We start from the raw sequence: 19,731 nt of genomic DNA, 5'->3' as shown, positions 1-19,731 counted from the left end.
TACTAGACTGTTTTCTAAATAAACATCCAAATTCTATTACAAAATGCTAAAATCTCCTTCATAGAAACTTCACTAAAATACTTCATCACTCCATCTAATCCTGGAGTAGACTGTCTCATTCTTCACACTGCACTCTTTAATTCACTCATACTGTAGAGAATGGGACATCCAACAGATGGTTTGCGGTGAAAACTGGGTACCATTATTCTTTTGAATTCACTTAATTTTCTTTATCATGCCCCACACCTCTTCTACTAGTGTATTCTTCCCTATTTCACTACAGTATGACATCCAATACATCTTCTTGGCTTTCCTTAACTGTCCTCCTTACAACTGCTGCTTGTTTATACTCTTATGAAATCTGCCAACTGGTAGATTAGACTCTTACCGTATCCGGTCGGCAAAACAGCAAAAACGTCCTTCTTGCAAAGGACCGATTCGAGCGGCGTCTTCTGTTCCTCTTTTAGATAAAAAGCCAAGTCTAACTCGTTCGTTGTAGCGACCAAAGCCGTTTCAAACAACTGGTATTCATCCATAGGCATCTTGCAATGTTTACTAATGACTTCGACGTCACAGCGCTGTCCTTATCTGTTTAGCTCGCCTCTCTCCCGCCTATATCAGATAACCCGATGTGATTGGTGCAGCTCAGATCGAGGGGCATATTTAATGAGCATCATTACTCGACACCAGAGTAACTCGCTGAGCAAATTCAATTTGTGCTCTCGCGAGAACTCTGGATTACCGGGGTAGCGTTCACCATGAGACTCACTCAAATGACACTTTCACACGCTCTCACGCCACACTTTCTCACGCACAGAAAAATCGCGAAGCAAAGAGGACACGGAGACCAACAGACTAGACAGAGCAGGATACTTATGATATTTAAAAAAATCTCAGCTCTCAGATTCTGTCAATTTTATTACGAAATTCAAACAATAAATACCGTTTTGGTGCTTGTATATGTGACCTGACAGATCCCTAGCAGCACGTGAACCGATCATCTCTACTAGCTAATAGTAAATAAACACGAACACTGTTGGAAGATACAGTACAACTTACCGAAATGTATATTCCTCATACATAATATCGACCAATCAGTGTTTTTCATCTGCGGAAAGGGTCAATAAAACAGCTGGAGAACTATTATGTCACATAACATTTACCTCAGGAAAGCCATTTGATGACCATATGCTATAGCACGTTAGTTGGCTAGAAAAAAAGAGCTATAGAGAGTATTTTGCTAAATATGTGTACTATATTACATATTTATTATATTTTTACTTATATCATTAAATAAAGTTGTTATTATAATAAAAAACGCATTATATTTAACCTTAAATAATACTACCAGCTGATAAGGCTCTCTGTATGTTTACAGCATTAGGTGAGTTTTTTTTTTTTTTTTTTTGAGAAAAACTAACGCCTATCTTGTGTACCTAATATTTATCCAAATGAGTCAATATTAAATAAAATCACAATAATTTAATTGAATTGAAATCGTGAAATTTGTGTCAAGCAATAATAAACAAGTAATAAAAACTCAGTGAGTGTTTTAGCGCAATTTTCTGACGTCATGGGATCACAACACTAAGAGATAGTAAATCTTTTTATGTTTTTTTTTTTTTTTTTTTTTTGTGTGTGCGTTATCGAGATTAGACCTTCCTTAACATAATGCCGAAAACCCGAAGTCTCTAGGTGGTCTGGTTGAGGAGGAGATAGAAGTGCAAGATTGGTGCGCACAGACAGAACAGAAATCACGAGTTAACAATCGCAATTTTGTCCGTAGGAAAATTGCGCTAAAAAACATAGCTTACCAGAAATTGTTCCATGTTAACATTGTAACGTTGTCACTAAACCTAATAAAATTCAGTTTAAGTACTAAAATGTTTTGACAATCACAATACACTTATGACAATACACCCCCCCCCCCCCCCCATAATTCTCACTCCGAGCTAAACTCAAAAGTTGGCAGCTGAATTATGTGACTTCCTGACGTCCAAAAAGTTCATTTCCTCCCCTGAACTTTTACTTCCTTTCCCCTTTACATAAGAGTTGTTAGTAGTAGTCATTTGAAAACTACTAAACACTAAGAACTTTCTGGGGTAAGTTGCATATAAACATATGACTGCTAAGTCTGTCTTAACAACTAGTCTGTTTAGCCCTAATGAATTGCTAGTTGGCCAGACACATTTTAGAAAGCATATTTCTCTGATGTGAACAGCTATTTTAGACACAATGGCTTTGTTAACTTCACTCTGGTGATATCTAATCGCCTCTGTTTCAAACAGAGTCACCAAATCCGACGAGGCTGCATTAGATGTTACCGAAATATGTTACCCCCTTCTATTTTACACAATATGACTGTTAAACAAATTCAATCTGGTTATGTCTAAACTACTTTATTTTATTTCCTAGAAAACATTTTGCTCTGATGTGAACAGCTGCAGATTTACAGCGATGTCAGCAAATAGTGTGTTCTAGCATGAACACATAACAGTGACTTTATCTAGATCACAACGGCACAATAGACTGGTTTTTAAGAATGCTAAACACTTAAAATAACATTTTCCTTCCCAAAGATTTCCTTGTGAAAACCCCATGACACACCTCTTCCACAAGCATTTAACTAATCCTCAAACATAAACCAAGACACTTCGTCTACTGTAACTCTTATTTGCTGCTTTATTTATTTAAATGTTTATACTGTACTTTAAATTCTCCTTCTCCTTTTTTGCATGATCTCTCCTCCAGCTAGTTTACTAGTGTAGTTTTCACTAAACGTATATAAGCTATAATATTGTTCTCCCTGTGACGAATTGCCTGATGTTTCCTCATTTGGATAATGAAGTATCTGCTAAATGAATACATGTAAATGCAAACATTCCTAATATAGTGTGACAATCGCAATGCTTGGTTGTCAGCATATGTTAGCTAAATGAAAGCCTCTTTTTCCTGAGTCATATGGGTGGACCGTGGGAGAGCTTGCCCCGCTTCCCCTATAACCTACATGTCACACCTCCATTTGTGCTGTATTACTGAACACCTATAGACTTTGATCTGGAGATACTCACATCCGTGCTGATATTCGGAAAAACACAATTGCATGTTTTTATATTGATTTTAATAGCCTACAACAGGTATTGAGAAACTTACAGTGTAGATAATATTTCCAGTTACTTGTCAGTTTATACCCCGCCACAAAAAGGCGACATCAAATAATAATAAGCAGATAATCCATTAGTAGGCCTAATCAGATTGACGGCTCAAATGGACTGAAAAGCCTTCATGTAGCCTAATCACCTTAATCAATCCAATTGACCTCGATCAGAATTAAATTTCGATCGGATTGAAAGGGGTGAATGGTTTGTTCCTTATAATCCGATCGAGAGAACAAAACACTTGATCGGATTGAAAACCGAAACTGGAAAGGACTGCGTATGTGCAATGACGTTGAAATGGCGCAATGACTTATGACAGGCGGAACAGGTTGTTAAATAAATGTCATAAATAATAATAAAAAAATACTGTTGTGCAATTATCATGAATGTACTTTCAATAATCTGACTGTCATAAACTTCTTCCTGGGTTTGTGAGGTGGGGGGAGCAGTCAGAGAAGTGACGGGATACACTGCCACCTATCGACACACCATCTCCACAGACGCAGGTGATAAAGAAGGAGATTGCTTACACATAAGGACAGGATTCCACCACGCCATCGAGGGATTTTCCAATTGTGTTGTTGCAGATGCTGTTATAAATTTTTTCATGGCTCGCACAGAAAAGATGCGAGAAGTAGGCTTTGACCCTCGTCTGGCTCGAGTTGGCCATTTAGGTAAGAGGTCTAATGCAAAGTAGATCATGCATGCATGTGGCAATGTTTTAGTATTACCCTGACGGTTTTGTTCTTTCTTCAGCATTTTTTATTGATGGGCTTGGCTCCCTTCATGTGGGCTCCTGTGATGATGTTATTATCAGTCATGCATCGAAGATCAAGGCGATGTTGCCATGGGGACAGTCTGAGACTGACAAAGCCTATTCCAAGTTCCGTTATCATTCCACTGAAGATTCCACCTCTATGAATGAATACGATCTTTATTATCTCAAGAATCATTTTAAATGTGTCACTAGCGACTAAATGTTCTGTGAACACATTCATGGTAAAGAGCCGACAAGCCTTTTTCAAACATAATGGCAGGATGAATGGACACGAAGAAGATTAGGAAAAGATTAACAAAATGACCCCAGAACAAAATGAATGGCCTCCTTAATTTTTTCTCTTGACAATAAATGGCACGACACATTTAACATAACTCATTTTATGAATGGCTATGCACTCTTTAGTTTGGTCCTTTTGCAATTATCAACATTCGTGAGATCTGTTATACTAATTCTGTGTCTTATTTGAAAAATAGTGATCTGTGACATTGTATTATGCTGAATATTAAAGGTTTCTGTGTCTATTTATCAATGAGGGGTTTGTGGGAACATTAATATCGAGTAAAAAAAAAATATTTTGAGGGGAAAATATAAAATGAGACTCTTGGGGTAAGATTACCCCCCAGAAGTGGTTATTTTTTATTATTATTATTTAATACATATTCATGGTGCTATTATTCAATAATTTGATGAGTAAGGTGTACAATTTAGACATCTTGGCTGTTCATTAAGCACAGCGTTGCCCTCACGCAACAGAAAGTTTTTTATGCCCCAAGTTCAGCACGTGTTTCTTTAAATGATTGTAACCAAGTAGTATGGTCAAAACAGTATCAAAGAACAGTTCAATAAGGTGTGGCAGTCACACTCTAGCACCATTTGAAAGCTTCCTATTCTGACACATGGTCACACCACAGGAGCACATGGTGTGAAAAGGCGGCAAGATTATTTGCTTTAGTAGCCTAATCTTATTTAAAATGACATGAACTATACATAAACATTTGTGAGTGTGACGACTGTGTATGAAGGTGTAGTGAAGACTTTATGAAGAATGGGCTTTTTTTATTTTGCATGCATGCTCAGAAATTCAGGTTTTCTTTTCGTTGCCTCGGCAACGTTGTACCATAAGGGGTAATTTTCGAGAATGTCTTTGTTGACAATGTGTTTGGACGTACACATCAGGTATAGTGCACAATATAGGCTATGCTCTAAATATAGTTTTATTTATTTATTTTGTATTCTTGACATTTTTGAGTTTTGTGATTTTGTATTGCTCTCTGACCATTGTCAAAAAAGATTTATTTTTCAATAAAATGTTCCCAAATGAACCAAGAAATGATGTGGAATCATTTTTACCATCAAAATGTTTGCAGTAGAGGGTTACAATTCATTAAACTAGTTTATTATTGCTATTATGAGAGCCTACCTTCAATTAAATATGGATGGATAAATATATATTTATACGGCATATGAGTCATATAATACATTTACTTTTTAGATGAATCTCTTTTAGGCCTACTGGTTTATTTTCGTAAATGTATAACATATTTTAGAACGAAAGTTTTAGTTGAATCATGATTTGTTCGTGAAAACGTTTTTGCGTAGGAAATGAATGAGACCCATTGTTCTTAAGGGGGACATCTTCCCCAATTAGCTGTATTTTTAAAATAATTTTTGCTACAAAAATAAATAAATAAATAAATAAATGGTTTTTTTTCTGATGTATTTCGAAGTTGTTCTTTATAAAGTGTGGTAATTTCCTTTTCAAGCCACAAGATGGCGGCAACTCATCAGGACTTCCATTAACTTAAAAGGAAATGATAGAGCTTGCATATTTGGAGTTTGTTATCTACCTTATCTACCAATACCTCTTATTGGTATTTCTCGTGTAGGTTTGTTATTTTTTTTAAGTACAGAAAAGCTGAACATTTCCACCAATATGGGCCAGGAAAAAAGCCCTTTTGTGATAACTTTCCCAAGTCTCCGCTATTTTTTTGTTTCTGTTTTTTTTTCTTCTGTAGAGCCACATGCTATAATTGATAAATATTTTTTTGTTGAGTATATATATATATGAACATTAAAATCTGTTGTCACAATATCCCTCACATTTTTAAAGCCTTGGTTTTGTCTCTCTTTGAAATTCTTCATAAAGCAAAGTAAAACCAACATCGAATCACATTATCATTAAATATAATTATTATTTTAAGTCTTTTGTATAACACCAACATCTAGTGTGGCTGAGAGATGCCAACAGTGGCAACTGGGCAGTCTTGTGCACCAGTAATGTGGGCTGCTTTCCATCCAGCCAATTAGTGTAGTGTTTCTTGAGCTTTAAAGAGAAAACTGGTGATCTCCTGAGAGTGGTCTTGAAATACGCCAGGAAAAATGCAGACATCAAACAATAAACAGAAAAATTATTTGAGAATTTTAGAGTCTGTGTATGAACTGTATTTTTTATAAGGGTCAAGGTAACAGGTTATAATGAGGTAGACAGTAGTAGTTCCCTGGCAATATTTAACTTTAAATTAATAACTTTTACAACAGTCATTATTAAATTTAAAGAGTGTATACAGTACTATGGCCAAACTTTGATCCAAACCTAAAGTCACATGAGGGAATTCTGTCTGAGTAAGATATATTAAAATTAACTTTAATCTTACTTATTTTTTAATATTTATAAAAAAATATAATATAAAGTTTACCCTTTAAAATGATCTTGAAAAGAAACACAAATTGTCCAGTGAATGAGAACACTTTTATACAAAATTAAAGAAAATTATTTCTTGGTTTGGTCTCTTGTTAATCTTTGAACATGACAACGTAATGATTACAAGTTAGTTTGACAAGAATGTGAATATTGCATATATATATATATATATAAAATACTGTCACAATATCCCTTACATTTTAAAGCATTGGTCTTATCACAGCATTTAGGTCTATGTATTCTCTAAAAGTAAAAGATGGCAACAATGTAAGATCTGAAAGTAAGCCTTCATTATTAATAAAATACCGATTCAGCCACTTCTGATCAACTGAAAATATTTAGACATACAGAATTGATCAAATAACCATAATTTTTCTCTCTTTTTGCCTACACATGGAGTTTGCAGAGCTAGCAATATTGTTAGCACTGCTGTTAATCATGTTTTTGCATGTTAAGGCCGATCTACACCAACACAAATGCGTACGATTTTGGGACCTGTTCAAACCAATGCATAAAAACCCCAAATGGGGGTGAGAACTCCAAAACGTGGTGGGAGCTCCAAAATACGGTGTGGCTTCCTCCCATTGACAGAAAGCAACCCCAATGTAATTTCACTTTCTGACAGTAGGTGGCGTTTATATATATATATATATATACATATATATATATACATAAACAAAGCACTGCTTAACTGTCTGTTCATGTCATGACACCTGCTAGTCAGGAAGGAGAAGGCGAAACAGTATACATGTATTCAATCATCCGTTCAAATTTAGATATCAAGCAACATGTAAGAGTACAACGATACAAGAGAGCCTGTTCCAGATTGTTCCTCCGCTGTTAACTGTCGCTCAGCAAAGTAGTCTGTTCGTGAATGCCACCAAGTCTTAGTTTTATGTAACAGCATCAGCTCTGACCATGTGACCAAAAACATGAATCTTATTGGTTGGCCAGTTTTCTTAACTGAGCAAGATGGAAAAGAAAGATCACCTCTCTGTAAAAAATCAATCGCATAGACGGCATGCAAATCTTTTTGTTGTTCTAAACGAACATTCCCAGTGGTTCATTAGAATTAAAATGTTTATCGCAACAAATTTTCACAATTGTCTTAGTGTGAACAGGCTTTTAGCAAGTACTGAACACAACAGCCACTGCAGGTACGTACTCTTAGACACGATAGAGGGCCCTGTCTAAATCACAGCACGTTGAGTCCAATTAAATGCTGGAATGACTCATTCCTCGACACACTTGTAGTCACCCACAGTTCTTCAGGTCCAGTTCTGAGTCTCAGTTATCATAAATGTTGCAATACTTTGGTAGTGTCAGATAAATCATACCCATACCGTTGTGTTGTTCTCAGGAGGTTTCTCCTGTCAAGCAAAATGATGAAATGTTAATGGAAATGCAGTTGTGCCACAACAGTTTAGCACTAAAAATATGCTGTTTTGTTGTTAAAAAAAATGACATATACGAAGAAGCCATTGCATCTTACCCGCTGCTGTTGTATGTAGACCACAGCATCATGGATTGTAACAAAGATATGCTGAGGATTCATGTATTTCATGAGCCCACTGGATGTGAGAATCTTCAGTACACTCTCTACAGAAGAGAGAAAATATTACACTCAGAAAGTAGTTTGTAAGGTTTTTCCAAGTATATACCTGGAAACTCACCATTGCAGTTAGCCAGGTATATTGTTATCCCAATCTTCTGGCACTCCATGCACATCTGTGACAGGATATAAGTACAGTGTCATAAGCATATGACACGATTCATGAGGATGCCGACTGGTGTCAAAACAAAACCTATACGGCCCAGCTCACCTGTATGAATAACCGAGCTCCAGCAACATCCACAAAAATGACACTGCTGCAGTCTATCAACACGGCCTGGACTTCACCCTCAGCCATATCTGCATTAAACAATTGAGAAAAACCCACAAGTGTGATTCGTCTGAAATAAAAGACTCTCAAATGTGATTTTTGATGCTGCCGAATAAAAATGGGAACGGACCTGATCTGAACAAGTCATTCTTTGAAGAAAATGAACTGTCTGCAACTCCTTGTTCCTTGAAAAATAAAAATAAAATAAAAACAAAAAAAAGTTATCCAATCAATCCAATTTTTGCATTACAGTGGTTTTAAAAGAAGTTAAATGCAGGTAATATAAAACCGCAGCTACAGTATGAGACACCAATATTCAATATGAATTTAATAATAATATTTAATATTATATAAAAGGTACACTATGTAACTTTTGGCCCTTCTAGTATAAAACTGCATGCTTTTTGTGGAAAAACATTGTTTTGGGTGTGTTTCAGGTGGAGTATGTACGCAATTTCCTGTGAAAACCATCCTGTCAGGTCTCAAATATAAACACTTATAATAGGCTTACCATAGCGAATCAAGGTAAGACAAAAACACGTTTTGGAAGAAGGATTGATAATGTATTTACTCTTTGTTCATTTTGAAAAAAAAAAAAAAAGTTACATAGTGTACCTTTAATAAACAGTTCTTCCACCAAGTAATATAGTTCAGTATTCTAATTATATAACTAATATAATATGACACATGGTGACTTGGCGCATTAACAATTAACAGAATGTGCATTTGTGCTTTTATAACAGCTCTGAACATGGCTAATGAACAATCAGAACTATTTTTTAATGTTTTGAATTATTTTAAATAAAATGCTAGTGGACATTTTCAGGCTTAAGCGAGCAAATAATACAAAAAGCAAAAACAGAAAAACTATACATATAAATTGATAGATTGATCATCTTACTACAGAGCTAATGGCCTCTCTCTCTCTCTTCTCTTTGAGCTTCAGGGCTTTCTCTCGGCTGTGTATCCTCTCAGGCGTGAGGCCCAGAAGCTGAGCCATATCGGCCTTGAAAAAGCTACGGTTGCCATAGTAGATAGGTCCATTGTAAGTCAGGATCTTCACACCAGGAACTTCATAGCACTACGAATCAGAGGGATGGAGAGGGTATAACCATATCATCAGTTACACAACAGAGATGTGATTGAGACAAATGCAGGCGGGCAAAGGTTAAGCGATTGCATTCCCAAAAAAAGGTCCAATTCTAATCATAGTAAATTACATTATGTGTGGTAATAAGAAAAGAAACTTAATATGACTGACTCTGTTGACTCACTTTATTATGGTTGTTGATGGATCTGTAGATCTCTGTGTTGGCGGCTCTTCCTAAGACAGAGCAATTGGCCCTGAAAACAGAAAGTTTACTGTGAGTTCAGGGACATCTTTTTGACTCAACTTTATCTCCCCTTTCCTTAAATGTGAATTTCATATCCGCCAGGAGAGGAAGGTTGTTTTGGAACACAGGGGTCTGTAAGGGATACTGGTTTGCTGTTTTTATACAGCCCCTGAGCTTTGGAAAGCATAATTAAAGGATGTAGTAAACATGATTATTAAAGCAGATAAATACACAAATCTAATTAGGTAGTTTCGATCTCAATTATATTATGTACTCAATATCTTGTTTCACTGGGGCTGCTCTAGTTGGATTGCTAATATCGTTATCTCTATACGGTCAGAATGATACTCTAATTCAGTGGTTCCAAGCTTTCTCCCAGAGGATCACTTTAAAATGCTATATCTTTCACAACACTTCTGAAATCTAAGCATACTTGTACAGTAATTAAATCTGATTTACACAGAAGTACCCTGCATCCACAAACAATTTGGTTATCCTTAACGTATACAGTTACATGCCAATTCATCTTTGATGGGAATCCTGTGCATTCTTTTTCTACAGCAAGTATATTCAGGAGTGATTGTATTGCTTGCCAAACTAAAGTCATTGCACACTTCCAATATGTTGCATGGTGTTTGGATCAGAATTTTTTCTTTTTTTTTAAATGTTACAAATTTTTTGACATGTATAGAACTGTCTTGTCTGGTTTAGCCATATGGTTTTAATCATTTTTATTACATAATCATTTAAAATCTATTATCTTTTTTTCACAAAATTTTTTTTCACTTATTTATGTGTTTATTGCACAGATTAGGTTTTAGTGGCTAAGAGTGAAATCCAAGGCTGTGTCCAAAATCACCCCCTATACCCTTAAATAGGGCACTATTTGAAGGGACAGCCATTTGTAGCGGTGTCCGAAACCATAGTGGATTTAATCGAATGCACTCATTCAATCCCATACAATGCACTACAACCGATGTACGCTCAACTAGACAATACCCATAATGCACTGTGAGAGTCGAACGCATGGCAAATTAATTCTCGCGTCTTGTCAGAAGATGGCGCCCACAGCTGAATCATCCATCCATCCATTTTCCAAACCGCTGGTCCAATGTGGCTACAGCGTAATGTCATACAGGTATAAATTCCATTTTCATTGATTATTAAATTGTTTAGTTAAGGTTACACTTTCCATGACAGAGTTCAAGATGAGTCTTTTCATCTTACAACTGGAGCTGCCAGTTTGTTAAGTTTCAAATGATTATTAAACAGCAAGCACAAACTATACAAAAGCGGCAGCCCTTCCGGCGCACTCAGTGTCTGAATTCATTCACTCGTCTTCATTCACTCCTTCAAGTGGACTATATTTGTGGAGTAATGTGGGGAATAGTAAATGATGGTATAGGTATTTCGAACACAGCCCAAGTGTGCCGCACAACATGAAAAGTAAAGCCAAAACATTTTGATCACCCCCTGGTGGCTGGCTGCAGTATAGGTCATTAACCATTGTAAACCATAAACCATGTGATAAAACGGTGTAACGTAACAATAGCTTTGCTTGCGATTGAGAGTAGGTTTAAATAGGTTCACATTTTTGTAGTTTACACAGAGACAATAATGGTATCGTTTTCAAAAACGTGCACTTTGAAACACGTTTTTAAAAGTTTGCAATTTCAGGCCCCCAAGTTGTCGTGTAAATGAACGGCCAAAACACAAAGTTTTTCATTTTAGTTGAAAACTGGGTAGTGTAAATGGCCCCTGAATCTGCAGGAGTATGGGTGGCTCCATGGGCGGCACTACTGGGCAGCCTCGGAATCCAAATGAAGTAATCAGCACAGCACACTATGTCAACAGCCATTTCTGGGATATTTTGGCTCCATTTTTCTACAGTGGAAGGAAGTGGAGACATGTCATCCACCTTTTTTTACAGTCCATGTTGAAATCATAATCATTTCCTCTAAAATCAAGTATGTGTGGCGACCCTAAGAGAGCACTAGTAACCCCTAGTGGAAGTCATGACCCTGAAGTTGGGATACCCTGCTCTAATTTATACTAAATATCTCAAAAAGTGACAATATGCCCATAATGGGAAGTGTCATAGCATTTTATCCAATAAATAAAGTTTAATTTTAACAAAATGAGTATATAATGCCCTAAGAATACCTCTGTGTGCGACAGATAACTGTCATCATGGAGAAGACCACCCCAATGGCCAGGCCCAGGTCAACATTTAGCACAACTACTGACAGCCAGGTCACAAGCCACACCATCTGTTCAGACATATAACAAGAATTCAAATTTATCAGCTGGACTCAATGTCAAATTAAAGATATATAGCAGTTTTCTGGGAACGAGAAGTGGTAAAAACATACAAAATCGATTTTGCTGACTCTCCAAAGGTCAGGAAGATCCTTAAACAGCAGAAACATCTGTCTCAGGCTGGTTACGTTTATACAAGCAAGCACTGCCTGGGTGGAGAGAAGGGAGTGGGATGTTGCTGGTTATTGATAATTCCTTAAAGAGAACATGAATTCAAAATGTACCCTATTTGTTTTGTAACTATGTAATGTCTATGAACCATGAGACAATATTACTCTAAAGAAATATCCCAATAAATACAATAAATGCAACTTAAATTTATTGCAAATGTGTCACTGGTAAACCTAGCTAACAAACAAAATATGTTCTAAGAACCTTTTGATAACATTTGTTTAAGTTATTTCTAAATTTTCTCAGGACGTTCAAAATGTCCATTTTTTTTATGTTTTAAAAAATTTTTTCTTTTTTGTGGCAAGGTTAGCAAAGACATTAAGGGAATGTTTAATCATTTTAAACATTATGGGAACGTTACTTTTTGAATGTTGAACATTTTGAAACAAGTAGAAATAAAAAATTTAAAAAACGAATATCCAACTAAAATGTTTCAGAAAAAACTTTCCATGAATGATGGACACTTTAGTGCTAACATATTGAGAACATTATTAAAGACCAGATAAATATGAACAAACATTCTATTAATGTAACTGGAAGAACGTTTGTTGAAAACTTTGAGAAAACCTTGGTAGAAAATTAGCCAACGTTCTGAGAATGTTTCCTGTTTGCTGGGAAGGGACTCTTACCTTGGGTAAGAAGTAAAATAGAGGTCCTATCAGCAGAAGTACAATAAGAACAACCAGACTTGTAAACAGTCCAGCGAGCTGTTGAAGAAAAAGGGTTTTATTGTATCTAACTACTCTACTATGTTCGACAAACAAGACAAAACATGTAAAGAAAATCATTTACTTAACTTCTAGCAGTGAATATACTACAGTAAAAAAATTATTATCTCAGCATGACCTTCGCAACATAACATTGCTTAGTTTTTTTTTTTTTTTTTACATGCATTAAGTGGCTGAACAGTGAACAGTAGAGGTGATCTCAAACAAACCAGTACCTGTGTGTGAGCTCCAGCACTCTCCAGTATGTTGGTGGTGGCCAGTGTAGCTGAATTGGGGAAGCAGGTGAAGAGAGATGACACAGTGTTGGAGATCCCATGTGCTAGAAGCTCCTACAACAACAAGAACATTATCTTTTGTTATTACACGGCTCTGTGGAATACTTGATTCTGATGTGGAATAACTATTCCCAGATAACAATCGCTGAAAACAGATACTGTAACACAGGCTCATCCGGGTTACTGAAGTCAGCAGCGCTATAAACTTGCTAGGAACGTTTTTTCTTTGTGGAAATTTCGCATTTGGTGAGCTAATAAAATATTAAAACTCAGTCGAATCAATATGTTGTGTACAGTTATTTAATTATGCCATCCAGTATCATGGACTCGCTCTCTCTTGTTTCATACAAACGCAGCTGCTGCCATTTTGTGACTATTGTTTTGCACACTGTTGGATTATAAAATACAAACAGGTACAATTTTAAAACAGTTTAATCCAAAATCAATATCTCTTCTCTTCATAATTATGTATGTGGCGAAATGCTGTGTAATAAGTGGTATAACTGTATACCGTATCTGTTAAATGTCCGTCTAGTTTGAACTTGCCGCGCTAGCAACTGCTCTTTCCACGGAAGCTTTGCATTTAAAGACCTAATAAAATATTTCAACTCAGATCAATATTTCGTGTCTAATTATTTACTAATGTGGCAAGTAGCTGTGTAATAAGCGTGATAATGTACATCCAGTCAGTTGTTCTCTCAAATAAACCGCCTTCAGGCTGATGCAAGTCCTCATCACCCTGTCGGGGGTTTATTCTGACTGGATGTACATTATAAATACAGTATTTACCTGATTTGGATCAATGGAGTATCCATGTTTATCTGCATAAATCATGGCCAGAGAAACAGACACAGCGTAGGAGACAAGGGTGATAGCAACTGTGTCACCAGCAATTTCTGGAACTGTCTCCAAAGCAGGCAGCCGTGGTTCAGGGAAGCTGAAAAAATAGTAAACTTTTAGCTTTAAATTATAGTTGGTCCCACTTTATATTAAGTGTCTTTTATTACTGTGTACTAACATTTAAATTAATAATTTGATACAATGCACTTATTGAGTTTATAAATCTTTTAACACTGTACTTATATTTAAGAAAATACCTGCATTATCTAAAATTACTTTCTGTAATTACATCTATAATTGCACTGTTGACCCTTCCCTTGCACCTTAACCCACCCTTAAACCTACCCATACCACCAAACCTGTCCCTAACCTTACCTGTATCCCTCCTCAACAGCAGCATAAGTGTTTTGCAACACATCAACACAATAAGTGCATTGTACCTATCAATTTCTTTTATTTTTATGTAAGTACATAGTAGTTAAAGACACCTAATATAAATTGTGACCTTATAGTTAAACTGCAGGTTGTATTTAAATTGCAGGTTAAATAAAATTAAATATATGGATGCATTAAATTGATTAAAATTGACAGTAGAGTCTTTTACATTGTTACAAAATATGTCTAAACTCAAATAAATGCTGTTCTTATGAACTTTCTATTCATCAAAGAAAAAAATGCATCACATTTTCCAAAAACTGTTTTTAACATTGATAATAAGAAATGTTTCTTGAGCACCAAATCAGCATAAACTGTAAGAATTATTTCTGAAGACTGAAATAATGGCTGCTGAAAATTCAGCTTTACCCTAACAGGAATATATTACATTTTAAAATATATTAAAATAGAAAACAGCTATTTTACATTGTAATAATATTTAACAATATTACTGTATTTTTGATCAAATGAATGCAGCCTTGCTGAGTGTGAAACATTTAAAAAATATTACAGATCCTAAACCTTTGAACGGTAGTGTATATACCATTACTATTGATGAATATTATGAATATAATGTATTACATACAAGAATATATTACCCTGCTGGAATATGTCCTACTATCTGTATGTCATACTTGGAATCCAGAGAAAAGGCATATGTAATTCCTGTTGCAATTATTACCTGCAGGAGCCACAACAGAATGGAAGATTATTTTTCACAATGCAGACCACAGTAGAAATTATAGTTGATGATGAAACTCTCAGTATACTGGACTAGTTGGCTGACGAATGGCAAATATTTGTACAAAAGTTCATTTACTTATTTATGTCTATGAGTCACTCTAAATCTTTTCAAATGCCTGTTGTGAAGTGCAGACTCACAGTGATGATCTCTATAGGGATGGGAGTTCGCAGGCGCTCCCGAAAGCGTGAGTTGACCTCTTTAACTGGCACCAGAACAGCCAGGCAGAGCAGTGATATCACCAGCTCAGCCAAATTAGTGTGGGGCACATTCTCCATCACTGAAGCCAGAGTCTGTGGGTTTAAAGGGAACCTCTGACATGCCTGATTCATTTGTGCTCAGTCATATTCAGTGATACTGCTTCTGTTGTTACTAGAATTATTACACTAGTAACCAGAAAAGGAAAAAACAGTCTGTGTTATGCCATTTCTGACCTTAAAAAGAGAGAAGGCACCAGCATATCGGGGTAGTCGTAATCCCAACATGAATTGCAACTGTGAGACGGTCACATGGAAGGCGGCTGCACTTAACAACGCCTTAACAATCGGTTCTGAGAGGTATGTGGAAAGGAAACCCAACTGGAGGCCACACATGCATAGCTGGGACAATAAAAACAAGCAATACAATCTCATAATTCTGTGTGTAAATAGAGTGCTATGTGTTTAAGTTGAGCAGATGTTGTTTACCATCATTATGCCTGAGAGAAATGCTACAGCTGATGCCACCCCAATTCTCTGGGCCTCAAACTCTGCAGCCTCTGGGCTACTGGAATTCAGAGCAAGCGGGATGGGAACCAGTTGCTCCACCACCGAGCCAGTCATCAGACTCAACACAGCAAAGGTACCTGAAAAAGTCAAACCCTTGGATTATGGTATTTCATTTTCTTGATTAAACATTGACTGGTTAAACGCGGTTGCGGATTAGCCTAAATCGTTTTTTCACAAAGCCAAAGTCTGGTAAATGATGGGTCTTTTACCTGTGGAAACATGGTGACCAGTGCCGAAGAGCATATAGAGAACCACAGGGAAGAAGGATGTGTAAAGACCATAGACAGGAGCCACCGATGTCAACAAAGCAAAGGCCATTCCTAACAACAACGAAAAAAATTATGTTTATGTTGTCTTGAATATGGGTCAAGACATGATGCATATGCAATTCATTTATTAAAATAAAGTAGCCTACATCAAAAGTTACACTCACACAAAATCTTAAATAGGCTAATGCATTTTCTATGATGAACGTACATTTCTGAATTATTTTCAGGCTATATATTTTTAAACGCCAAATCAAACTCACCGTAAACTCGTAGGCTAACGAATATGCTGGACGCCATGTCATGTGACAAGTAACGTTTTTTTATCACGTATTTTAACCTTAATTTTTATGTAAAATTTTGTGCAATGCAAAATTGCGAATGGAGTAGACATAAGAAAACGTCACGATATTTGTTACTCAAAATGATCTAAAAAATAATAATAAAAAAAAAAAAAAAAAAAAATTATATATATATATATATATATATATATATATATATATATATATATATATATATATATATATATAGGCCTACATACACACACTTTGTGTAATTATTAAATTGTGTTCTCAGATGCATTCAAGTTACAAATAAATTAGTTTAACACTTTTTATTAGATGGTTAAGACTTCATTTATTTAGGATATTTATTTATTTATTTATTATTTTGAAGAAAAAAAAAAGTTATGAACGTTTTTACAAAACCATATGAATCTGACGTAATACAGAGATTTACGTTTCCAAGAACTTGGCAAGTATTTTAAACCAAATTTGTAAATTATTACAAACCTATTTTTGTAATACAAAGCCTATATATAAACTTTTTGATGTTTATATCAAGTATAGTCTAACAGTCTAACAATAGTTTTTTTTCTAACAAAAAGTTGATCTCATTAAAGCCGTAGCCTACCGCAACAAAAATATGTTGAAGTAAAATAATTCATCATGTTATGTAATATTGTAAATTATTTGAGCTTATTATTCAAATAATCATTTTCTTATTCTCTAACCTTTTCTTTCTCTTGCTACGTTAGCCTACTACAGCTACAAACAACTAATTAATTAAGGTTTATTTTTACCTTGGGGAATGTGTACTATTCCAACAGTCAGTCCCGCTATGATATCTCCTAACAGCCATTTTTTGAGCTTGTATTTGGGCAGCCAGCTGCACACGGGCAGTCTCTTCTTGAGCAGGTGAACACACTCCACCTGAGAGCAGCTGCATCTCTGCGCCAGTCTGTCGCGGAGCCGCTCTCTCCCACTAGACTGCGCTTCCGTGCCATACGTCTGTCTGAAGCGATCCTCAGTGTATACGTTTCTATACACAGCCACTGATGCGCTCATCTCGTCCTAACGTGTTCTTCCGAGAGCAAGGTAAATAATCTTCAGAGTTAAACTGCTCCAAACAAGTGCCCAACCCGTCATTTATAGTAGGAGTCGCTGGAATTTGACATCAGGAACAATTGTATTTTCCTGTCAAGTACTGGAGCCAATTGAACAGCAGGTTTTTTTTTTTTTTTTTTTTTTTTTTTAATTAAGTCAAAGTCGGATGGCAAAATAAAAAAATAAAAAATAAAAAAACTATTTTGGAGCTTAATACTTGACAAACCTCAGTGTTAAATGTCTTGCAACTCTACTGCTAAAGGCTTTTTACAAAGCAAACAATGACATGAACACTCTCATCTTTAACACATAGACCAGCTATCAGTCCCTCCTCCCCATCATAGCCTGTAACTCTTCAAAAAAAGACTCTTTCTTCTTGGCTATGACATGAGGAATCATGGAGTAGCCTATAGAAGGCGTACAATGTATAGCTCTGTGAGACATCTGCATGATGATCAAAGTACTATTGTTTACACGGTGAAGGTGAAACCTCAAACCACAACTATTACTGATTATTAGAGGTGCTCATTTCCGGGAGGGGGTCGATTTATCCCTGCCTTTGGTGTCTTCATGGACTTTGAGGAACCAAAGCTGCCTTTTGAAGTGTAATGATATATGTTTTCTTTGCCTCGCTGATCAAACTGCAATATGATTCTGGTGAGTGTGCATTATATTCCCTTAACATAGTTAAGAGGAAACAAATGTCAATTTGGGATGGCATTTTTGGATTATAGAAGTGGAACATCACCTGAGTAGCCTAGAGACCAAGTATGCTATATATTTAATTCAAGAAAACCTTATATCAGTTGCATGTTCTTCGTTTGTCAAGTATTTTCTTTTGTCTGAAAAGTAACTTGAAAAGCGTTCAAATTCAATGAAAAATGGGTGAGCCTGCAGTTTTAGTGTGAACGTGGTGGAGATCACTTCAGCGCTGGCTCAGCCAACAAAACCTCTAGACAATGTCACGGGTGCCTGAGATTGCAATCTGACAAAATGTCCAACCCATAAAACAAAGAGTGATACAATATAAATGGAACAGTTGTTTTGGTAATAGCCTAGTATTAGGACGTATGAATGAACCTCTTCCTGGCCATGTTGTTTGTTGGTTCGTGCAGAATGCCACACACATGCGCTGGGTCAGACTGGGCCAGTCTCTTGGTTGAGGCGGTACTGTTGTAGTTCTTATTTATCTCTGACCAGGGTTACATTTACATTTACATTTATTCATTTAGCAGATACTTTTATCCAAAGCTACTTACAAATGAAAACAATAGAAGCAGTTAAACTAACAGTAGGACAACAAAATGCAAATGCTATGACCCTTCTCAGTTTAATTTAACACAGTACATGTAATATATATATATATATATATATATATATATATATATATATATATATATATTGGGGTTATTATCATGAAATGCACTCGAAAAAGCATAAAATAAAATTCAAGTAAAATTTAATATAAAAAACTTATGTTACTTATTATTTCAGCTATAGTTGCCATTGCAATATTTTTTATTTTCGTTTAGCTTAAATTGAAGTACTGAAATAACTATAACTAAAGCTATATAGACATATTACGTTAAAAAAAAACTGAAACTAATAAAAATGACAAACACAACCAAATAAAACTAACATTAAAATGAAAACAGAAAATATAAAAAGAAAATCTAATTGAAAATATTTTTGAAAAAATTATAATAGTATATCAATGATTCTAAAACAACAATGCTTATTTGACAGAAAACAATATGAATAAGAGAAATTTAGACGAGAGAATTTAGAAGATCTAATTATTTAAACGTACAGTATGTAATTTTTTTTCACCGCTAGGGGTCGCTAGCCTCTTACAATAACAAAGGCGTAGTTTGATGACGCAACATTTGCTAAGAATTATGGATCTTGTCGTCAACGTCAAGCCGACCGATCTAATAATGTTTATG

The 19,731-nt window shown here is 35.6% G+C and overlaps 2 protein-coding genes across 4 annotated transcripts in view; one reads left to right on the top strand and one right to left on the bottom strand.

Annotated features, from left to right (window-relative positions):
• The window catches only part of b4galnt1a (beta-1,4-N-acetyl-galactosaminyl transferase 1a), a 42,908-nt gene extending 37,645 nt beyond the window's left edge, over nucleotides 1–5,263 (top strand). For both annotated transcript variants that reach the window (XM_079849055.1, XM_079849056.1), the window contains exons 10-11: nucleotides 3,595–3,832; nucleotides 3,915–5,263. In XM_079849055.1, the coding sequence (XP_079705181.1) occupies nucleotides 3,595–3,832; nucleotides 3,915–4,135 (459 nt within the window). In that variant the 3' untranslated portion in view covers nucleotides 4,136–5,263. The remainder of the gene's footprint in view (nucleotides 1–3,594; nucleotides 3,833–3,914) is intronic.
• A 1,462-nt stretch (nucleotides 5,264–6,725) lies between these two features.
• Nucleotides 6,726–18,028, bottom strand: slc26a10 (solute carrier family 26 member 10). 2 transcript variants are annotated; one of them, XR_013818990.1, is made up of 19 exons: nucleotides 17,482–18,028; nucleotides 16,344–16,454; nucleotides 16,054–16,211; nucleotides 15,802–15,966; nucleotides 15,508–15,660; nucleotides 15,225–15,307; nucleotides 14,140–14,287; nucleotides 13,291–13,404; nucleotides 12,977–13,054; nucleotides 12,230–12,325; nucleotides 12,021–12,127; nucleotides 9,798–9,867; nucleotides 9,425–9,604; nucleotides 8,654–8,708; nucleotides 8,464–8,552; nucleotides 8,314–8,368; nucleotides 8,133–8,239; nucleotides 7,113–8,010; nucleotides 6,726–6,960 (listed from the first exon to the last, which is right to left on the bottom strand). XR_013818990.1 is itself a non-coding variant. In XM_079849179.1 (18 exons), exons 1-18 carry the CDS (start codon nucleotides 17,744–17,746, stop codon nucleotides 7,972–7,974), a joined length of 2,073 nt encoding a protein of 690 aa, XP_079705305.1. In that variant the 5' UTR covers nucleotides 17,747–18,028; the 3' UTR covers nucleotides 6,726–7,971. The 2 variants fall into 2 exon arrangements, 1 of the variants encoding a protein (XP_079705305.1); XM_079849179.1 differs by having other exon boundaries at nucleotides 6,726–8,010.
• Nucleotides 18,029–19,731: the final 1,703 nt, after the last annotated feature.

Source organism: Squalius cephalus (assembly GCF_949319135.1).
Source record: "Squalius cephalus genome assembly, chromosome: 18".
Taxonomy (NCBI): domain Eukaryota; kingdom Metazoa; phylum Chordata; class Actinopteri; order Cypriniformes; family Leuciscidae; genus Squalius; species Squalius cephalus.
Note: the sequence above shows the minus strand (reverse complement) of the source record. Positions and strands in the feature narration are given on the sequence as shown.

Coding starts and splice junctions, on each gene's coding strand:
- slc26a10 (XM_079849179.1), bottom strand. CDS start 17,746: ATGAGCGCATCAGTGGCTGTGTATAGAAACGTATACACTGAGGATCGC. Junction 16,455..17,481: donor AATAGTACACATTCCCCAAG/GTAAAAATAAAC, acceptor CGTTGTTGTTAG/GAATGGCCTTTGCTTTGTTG. Junction 12,128..12,229: donor GAGTCAGCAAAATCGATTTT/GTATGTTTTTAC, acceptor ATGTCTGAACAG/ATGGTGTGGCTTGTGACCTG.